At 33.8% G+C, this 9,220-nt stretch overlaps 2 protein-coding genes across 2 annotated transcripts in view; both read right to left on the reverse strand.

The window, feature by feature from the left end:
* On the reverse strand, positions 2,132–6,199 carry LOC107612528 (GATA transcription factor 11). Its single transcript, XM_016314222.2, has 3 exons — positions 5,962–6,199; positions 5,242–5,502; positions 2,132–3,355 (listed from the first exon to the last, which is right to left on the reverse strand). Exons 1-3 carry the CDS (start codon positions 5,968–5,970, stop codon positions 2,645–2,647), a joined length of 981 nt encoding a protein of 326 aa, XP_016169708.1. The 5' UTR covers positions 5,971–6,199; the 3' UTR covers positions 2,132–2,644.
* LOC107612527 (protein ENHANCED DISEASE RESISTANCE 2) overlaps positions 8,105–9,220 on the reverse strand; it is a gene marked incomplete in the record, with an annotated part of 6,893 nt that continues 5,777 nt past the window's right edge. Inside the window, 3 exon segments of the mRNA XM_016314221.2 lie at positions 8,105–8,470; positions 8,659–8,760; positions 9,152–9,220. Coding sequence (XP_016169707.1) covers positions 8,378–8,470; positions 8,659–8,760; positions 9,152–9,220 — 264 coding nt within the window.

The following is a 9,220-nucleotide window of genomic DNA, read 5'->3' on the forward strand; positions in this document are numbered from 1 at the left end:
ATTTATTAGTTTAAATTTTGTCTTGTGCATACAATAATTTATTAATCAATAACAAATTTTTAAATAGAACTCAAATCTATAAGATACTATGGAAAAAAATAACTTGTTATATTAGTATAATACCTTTATTTCACTGGAACCTTAAAGAATATTTATTTTTTGATAAATTAAAATAAAGAGTAACACAATACTTGACACTGTAAAAGTAAAGAGTGTTTAAAACTTGTAAAAGAAGAAGCGGTAGAACAAAATCCATTAGAGGAAAAAAATACTATATCATATATATAAGGTGTTGTGCAATGCATTTGACAACACCACGTGTCACATTTCAGTCTCAGGAGAGTTAGAATGTCGGATCAGCGGTTAACGTTTGTTCTTGGCTGCTACTTACTTTCGTTTTAATTAGTTAGCCACATTATTTTTCATCTCCAACACCGTTCACTCATTAATTATTCTCTTTTGGTTTTTGTTTTCATGGTTGAGTTTCTAAACTTCTAATTTAGAACTCATTTTCTTGAGTACCCCCAACAAAACATGCTTTGCGGAAAAGGACATCATATATATGAATAAATATAATAATATAGTGGTAGGAGCTTCATTGAATTCAACTAAATTAATAAGTGCTTGACAAGCTACAACCTATTAAAAGCTATGTCTTGGTTTGAATTCAAATTTAATTACGTATGTACTAACCAATGTAACGAGAAATGGGATAAAGATTTCGGTTCCCTTGGTAACTATTATCCTTTAAGAATTGAGTAGGATAATAAGTATAGAAATATAATGAATGGGTAGTGTTGGTGAATGATGTGTAAAAGTAGAATGTTATGGCATGCGTATGGACTAGGGAGGATGGAAAAGGTAGATGTCCATTCACATACACTAGGTTTAATTAATGGCATGTACTTTGATTTCATTTCATTTCTAATACCTAATATATGCTATGCTATTATCCTTAGGTATTAGGGGAATATTCAGTCCTTTTTAGACTTTAGAATCATAGGTTTTTCACATGCATGGTTAGCTATTAGGGTGTGGGGATGCATGGGCGAGTGAGTGAGTGTGAGAGAATAGAATAGTAATGCATGCAAACATCATATCACAGTAATAATTAAGACCAAACTCTATGTATCTATTTTAGAGTGTATATAAATGTAGGTATATAGGACCACTATTAAATCATTCATGGCCATTCCTTTAAAATAAGGCATGTACAAACATGTGGAACAAGTATATCAATAGGGCCAATAAATTCAACAAATTAATTAACCTATTCTATGCTATTGTTTTAATCCTTTTTTCATTTAGCTGATGCCCCTAACCGCCGCTACCTTACCTGTTTGGACTGTTATTATGATAATGCGCCATAATTTGTGCATGTTTGCTGCTTGATAATCTAGATAGTAATACTTTGATTAAGAGTGGATTCCAAGGCTAATAAGTTGATGCATACATAAAATAAGATTTAAAATTTCTAACATTTATTTAATTAGTTCAGTGAACTGACCACTCAATCAACCCAAATTTATTGTTAGAGGGGCACTGTTAATTGTCTTGATTCCTGAACTTGTCACTTGAATAAATTCAAAAACAAAAAAGCATTTAAAGGTGAATTTCATTAGATATGCTTGATGGTGCTAAATTGTTTATTTTTTGTAATCTTGGATAAACAGAAATATTTGGTAATAAAAAAAATTAGTTAAAAATAACCAAAATTTGTAAGTTTTGTAAGTTTGAACCTTTTTTTTTGTCTCCTTTAAGAAAATGTCATTGTGGGCTGCTTTAATGTTTTGGGCCAACTCCAGTTAAAAAACAAGTTACAATGCATACAGTTACAATACATTACGATTCCGTTGAATTATTGTGGAATACCAAAGAAATTACCTTAACAAAAAATCCCTAAGCCATTTAAAAAATTATAAGTGTACATAATGAAGAGGGTAACCAAAAAAAAAAAAAGAAGAGAAAATTAGTATTATTGTTGAGAAAAACGTTACAAAACATCTCATGAATTGTTTTAAAAAAAATTTGAAGCCAGCCCATAGAAAACAAAATGGGCTTTAGGAGGGCCTAACTCTACTAAATTAAACAACTTCAAATAATAACAATAATTAAAAAGAACAGTAGGACCTGCAGCAAAGGAATTAGTGATGGATACTCTTAATAAACCAAAATATATTATAAAATATCAAAAAACCTAGTTCTCATATTTGAGGTTGACTAGGAAAGGCACCATTCCAGCTTGCAGATCCAATGCATGTGGCTTTACCCTGTAAATTTGTGTCATGTTATAATAGCCATGTGATATATCATTGTACTTTGTCCCTACTTTGATCCCTTCAGTTCATGTACCTGTTCTGTTGCTTCCATGTGCAGAAAGAAAGCAATGAAAATACATATTTGGAAATTTATATACCAAATCCTAACCTCAGATAACATGTTCCCTTGAATGCCTAACAAACACTAATCAGTGATCTTGTACTTGTACCCTACTACCTTCTTATTTCACCAAACAATTTACATTAGTAAAACAAATGATGCTAAGGAATATAACATAAGACTAAAAAACCAAATAAATTAAAACAAGGAGGGTTCTGTCTGGGAGGGACTACTTCCCTTCTAATTATAAAATCCAAAGGTAATATTATCCTACAGAATTTCCATGAAGGTTTGACATCGCCGACAATGGATTCCTAAGGCTTGCCTGGATTCCTTTGCTTCTCATCTCTATGACCTTCTTATGACAGTTTGAATGCACTGATGGTACAAAAGTGGGGCTAGCTGCTGGCCGGTATTCGGGGAAGAGGCGACCAGACCTGTATCGAACACCGCAGGCATTGCACAGCGTCTTTGGACCCATCGGTCCCTCTCTCCACTGTGGGGTCTTTGTCACCTCGCAATGCATGCATTTTCTGGTGGGAACTGGCTCCTGTGATGAAGATCTTTTCATGTCATTGTGAACTGAAAGCACAGGGAGATCCTTTTTCCTCTGTTTTTTCGTGTTGTTTAATGATTTCCCGGCATGGTGTGTCCCTAAATTTGATTCCGGGTCAACTTTCATTTCATAAATTTGCCAAGCCGGTGAAGTAGGAACAGAAGGAATCACAAATAGAGGACTGAAGCTCGATGCACGCTGGCGCTTGCTTCGAGCACGCTTTACCGGGATGGCAGGTAGATCAAAGTTGGAATTCTCAGCTGAAGAAGTACTACTGCTTTCAAAAACAGAAACTGGGCTGTAGGTTTGAAGTTGATGCAAATCTTTTCCATTGAGAGATGAATTCTGGTTCAGAATGGTTTTTCCAACATCCAATCCAGCAGTCTCATCCAGCTGTTTTATTGGAGAAACCTCATTACTCTGCAATGTAAAATGATCATCAAACCCAAAAACAGAGAGTTCAAATCAGATGCAACATTAATTATATGATTGATTATCTTGAAATCACAGATCAATTTACCTAAGCACATTTGAAATTAATAAACAAATAAGGAATCTAGGTAATTTCTTCTAACATTTACATCCATATTCCACTCCACAGCCATCCTGTAAGAGGCTGCTACTGTTTGAATGCATCTCGTAGTGTTATCATTTATAAGCTTCTGCTATGGAAAATTGTCATATCAGGGACCAAAGAGCCTTTTTTCACTCAAACTACTAGGTCTGCAAAGTCTTGCCTCTAAAACATGTATGACTACACACTGCAAACTAACTCTTTTTTCATTAAACAGATCCACCGAGGAAAACTTAACCTATAATCACCCAGGAATAGTTGCAGCAGACAGCTTAACAGAGAGAAGTTTAAACAATTTAAATCTATGCAGAGACGCAAGGGGCCAATAATTATGTGTTTATCTGGTCATTGACCAGATAACAACACACAGGAAGATATATCTCTATTCATCCACTTCTTCAAGAACACAAGAAGATATTCTACACATGCTGCCATATATTCATCATCCAAAATGACTAAAACTTCCGCATTTCAAGCACAGTCTAAATACTGTTGCCAGATAATTCTCACTTTCTGAGGGTGACACTCCTAAAATTTAAGGCATGACTACTGAGATTTTCTTGAGTTCTTTTGTGTGTATATAACAGAAAGAAGGGCACCCATTTTTTAGAACCTAATGATTGATAAAGCTTACCATTTATACAACTAAAAATTTACCAGATGATACATTTCCCTCCCTTGTTTTTGTTTTGTTTTAGACCTTCTGGTGCCATCCAAAATACTTTAACTACCAGCTTTGTGTATACCAAGAGGAAAGTTTGGGCAACCTGAATAGAAGACAAAGGAATTTAACTTCCAGCTTCCTCCCTTTCTCTCCCCTTGCCATGCAACTATGCAACCCTGTAAAGTTCCAACTTCGGGTGCATAAAGGCGTGCACTACAGAGTACAAACAGAATAATAGCAGCATCTCTAGGAGATTTTGGATCAGTATCAGATGAAACGAAGTAAATTATTTCAAAACTAAGTAGATATCATTGCTCTTATTATGATCTCCGCTACTGTGAAGAATGAGTAAACGGCAGTAGCAGCAAAGTTTTGAGCCAATTTAGAGTTGCACACTGCAAAGTCAGTACTGCTGGGAGACATTCTAATACTTGTGAAATCAGCTCAGCAGTAGACATTAAATCATGTGCCATGTTCTCCCAATATACCACCTAGGAAGTAAATTTATGAAAACTGAGACTCTAATATTTATTCTTTCACATTTTTTCTCCAATTTCCCTAAACCAAAAACCAAGGTAATTCTACAAGTTCCTTCTCTTACCCATGAAGGAATTACAAGTATCGCCTCTTGCCCATTCTACAAATGAGTGCCATAATTTGTTTTGTCAAATTGGCAAAGTTTCTACACCCACTGTTCCACTTTTCCTTAGAAGTCAAAGCTTTGGCAAAAATTCTAACCATTGAAAGTAAGAGCCGACTAAGTATAATTCTTAATCTTTCCAATCAAACGTTTACAATGAAATTTCAGGACAAATATTTTACAAAAGACATGGATCATATAAAACAAAGTTGTCATCGCCAGTAACACAAATTCAAAAAAAAAAAGCAAGAAATAATCACAATATATCCTTCAACGTCAATGGATTCATATTACTTCAGTTGCACATGATAACAGCATGAATATATTAAGTACATGCAACATAAGTGCATTGTGAAAAAAAGTTACACAGATCAAAAGACATCAAAGTCTGCATTCCATACACCATAATTGCAAATTAAAATACTTACAGAACCAGAGAAACTTCCCCCAAGTTGTGGCTTTTCATTTTGGGTTTTATCACTACAGAGCACAGTCGATGACACCGAAAAAACATCATAACATGGCTCAATGCGTTTAAACTGAGCATCCCAGTCTTCTTCAACAACATTCGGTTCCACATCTTCCAACGGGAAATCTAAAAAGCTGAAGACATCATCAAAAGCCTCGTCGGACAGGCCATTAAAATTCTTCTCGAAAAACCAAGAGTCCTTCATATTATTACCAACATCCTGCTCCACAATATTACAATTCATACAAATGACATCAAATTATAAGCATTATCATGTCTTGCTTTATTACATTATATCATACCTCAAACGAAAAAGTAACAAGACAAAGTTACAAACTATTGATTATCCGTAGAAAATTAGCTACAAATTAAGAACTTATTCTAAAAGCATGGTATAAATGTAAGGGAATGTTATCTTGTCAGGTCCAAATTGGTTCACCTTGAAATTAACCTAGTCACAGTGAGATTATGTGTTTTTTATATTCATAAAAAATACAAAAAGCAAAATAAAACCCAGCTAAAAAGGACAGTCTTTCACATTTGCCATCAATTTGCAGGAAAAAATAATCTATGCCCACATGAAATAATGGAGAGCGCATGCAATATATAGTGATAAAACAGAGGGAGGAAAATAAAAAGAACACAAAATAAGAAGGAAAGGGAGGCGCTTTGAAAGTACCTCAGACATGGTTTTGCTTCAGTGAGGAAATGGAGCACATTGCTCAGTGAATCAGTGATAATGAAAATGGCGACAGAGTCTGAAGATTAATCTGACAGAACGCACAAAAGATCAAAGGGAAATGAGATTCCTTTGAATCTCTTTGTGTCCGAATTTGGTAAATTAGGTTTTGTTTTTGTGCAGTGCTGTGCGATGCTACCATGCGGAACACCTTATCCTGCACCCTCTGTTGCTCTCGTGAGTTAAATAAATATTTCTCTTTCCATCTATATTATTTATTACTAGAAAATGGTGAAATTCATGCATGAAATATTATTTATTTTTTAAATTAGTTATATTAATTATTTTGTTATTTGCTCTTGAAAATGTGTAAATACAGGATTCTACAATGTAGAACCACAAATAAATAAAGAATGAAAATGTGAAGAAACCTAAAAATCTTATTCACTTGTTAACTTAAATAGTTGATCAAGCTAGTAGCTACAAGAAAAATCCTATTTTTTTCATTTTGGTAAAGGAACTTTTCTCCTTACTTTTGGAAAGAAGGCCAATAATTCTTTTTCTCACGCATAATCAAATTAAACCTATATTTCATTTCTTTTAGAAAACTAGTCTTATGATATGATTGATATCTTTGAAATTAACATTTTTTATGATAAACTTTTTCTCTAAAAATGATATAATTAGCTGCCATTTTTTGCTCTTCTACCAATAATATAAAATAGTAGTTATATATATTAGATATGTCAATAAAACAACGTAAATAAGGAGTGGGGAAAATAAATAAATAAATAAAGAAGGTTGGTCAAATGAGGTGGTAAGGGGGTGATGAAGCACGAGATATGGATCTGGGAGGAATTGTTTAAAGCAAGAAAAGGTGGATCTAAATGGAAATTAATATATGTGATTTGAATGAATGTATCTTAGAGAGATTTGTTGGAGTGATTTGAACCAAAAAGAAAAAACCAAAAATTGATTGGAGCGATCACCGACGATCACCACGGGACCAATGAGATTTATTTCATTACCTGTTACGTCCCAATGAGTATGGGTCCTTTCAAATTTAATAATTCCTGGGACTCTTATTTCCACGTGGGACCAGCCCTGTTCTCATTATTATTATTATTATCATTATTATTATTATTATTGTGCAAATGCAACAATTTTACGTGTTTAAGGGCAATAAAAATGCTGACACTTAGTGCACAAAGAAAAGTAATTTGTTCATTGCTTATAATTAAAGGAATTAGTTTTGGGCTTAATGTAATGTAAAAGCGTGTTCATAATTCTAACTAGTGGCAGAATTGCACATCATTTAAGCGAAGGAAAAGTGGAAACTTGAAAATAAAAAAGACACCACAGGGGGAAAGAAAACGTTTTAACCACATAAAAGGAAAAGAAACAGCACCTACGGAAAACAGAACAGAGAGACCAAGATGGGTAGATTTTAGATAGATGGTCGATCTAAATATAAGGAGACATAGTTGTCAGATCTACCATCGAGAAAAATGGATCAAAGGAAATGATTAATTATTTGGAAAAAAGCAGATGAAAGTATAAACTAGCTATTAAGGAACTATAGCACGTGCTTATTTTATTAGATTTGTACTTAACCTAGTGTCACTACTGTCCAATAAAAACCGCGGCTAATATAAGTTCAAAAGTACAAAAATACAATAGTAACGAGGAGTACTGTCATAACTAGTTAGATCTTAATAATTAGAGCATGATCAAGTGACGATGGAAGTAATCAATTAATACTGGCCTAAAGTTTTTTATTTATATTATTTTCTCATTTTTCTCAAATGCTTCGTGGCACCGACATAGAATAGCGGTGAAAATATGTGACCTCGGGCACACGGAGATGAAATAGAAAAAAGCATGTACTTTATCTTGTCTGATATCTTTATCAAGTGAGGTATACACACCCAACTGCTATCTGTTAACAACTATTGGCGAAGTCGTTTTCTTGCACAAGAAGCATTCTCGTTCACTACTAGTTGTAGCATAGTCTATTTTTTGAAATAGAATGGAATGAATTATTAATGTTAAAAACACCATTATGAATGTTTAAGTATTTTGGCAATCATGAACTGAATTGCTTCTGCTCTTTTCTTTCAGTCTCTCTTTGCAAGGGCAACAGTAGAATAATGACTTATTTTAAATTTTACATGTACATTCATTTCTACCGAACCAATGCTACTTTATTATTTCAAAAAGATTAATCCTACTACATATTCATCCTCCTCCTAACAATGCTCACAGTTCCAGAACTGGTTCAGAGAATTAAATTGATTGAATAAAAAATAATGACTTGTTGAAGTAAATTTATGGAGGCAAAGAATCTAGAATTTCAATTATCTACATTTGCAACTTGGAAGTTTCCTCCTCCACAATGTACGAGTCTCATCGGAAATCATGGTTTCAGTGGAACTGATTTTGAAGCATCCAGATGGTTAAGCCGGACGGTACCAAGAAGAAATTCAGGGAGCTCTTCCCGAGTATTTCCCTGAAACAGGATGCATGTCACACCTATTAGCACAAAGGCATATAAGAAACTGATCTGATAACCACCCAACGGCATTGTTCTGAAGATGATTCAAATACGAGAATTTAGGAGTTTTTTAATGATATGGTATTTCAATTTTTTTTCACAAAACTTAATTTAAAGAAAGAAAAAGAACAAGATCATTCTACCTGTACTAAAAAGGCCATCTCAATAACCAGATGACTGAGGTACCCAAGGACAAGACTCACCACACCTCTTGCGACAGTTGATGATCCAATATCAATCCCAAGCTGCAATGGATATCATGATTTCAAGATGAGCACTAGTTAAAAGTTTGATCACTTCTATGCATGATGCACACATCCACATAGCCTCTATTATTTCTTGAATTCCTACCATTTTTTTCAGTAAATTACACAAATATCCCCTGATATTAAGTGATATTACATATGATACTCCTTAATTTGTAAGAGTATACACAAACCTTTTCCTGATATTTAAGTAATATTACTCCTAATACTCTTACTCTTGAATTTATAAAATGTGAGGGAGTTTAAATCGATGGATGTCGTGTAGTATGATTTAACCTAAGATATAGCAACCAAAGATCATATGCTAATTGTTTTAACTTTCTAAATTAGTCACAAACCATGTACTCTCCATTAGTTATGCAAAATTTACCTCCAAATAGTTCTTCCCCTGAAAATAGTGGATTTCCAATGCTTGACCAACTAGGCATGCCTTCTTCCC

This window comes from Arachis ipaensis, chromosome B08 (genome assembly GCF_000816755.2).
Source record: "Arachis ipaensis cultivar K30076 chromosome B08, Araip1.1, whole genome shotgun sequence".
In the NCBI taxonomy this organism is placed as follows: domain Eukaryota; kingdom Viridiplantae; phylum Streptophyta; class Magnoliopsida; order Fabales; family Fabaceae; genus Arachis; species Arachis ipaensis.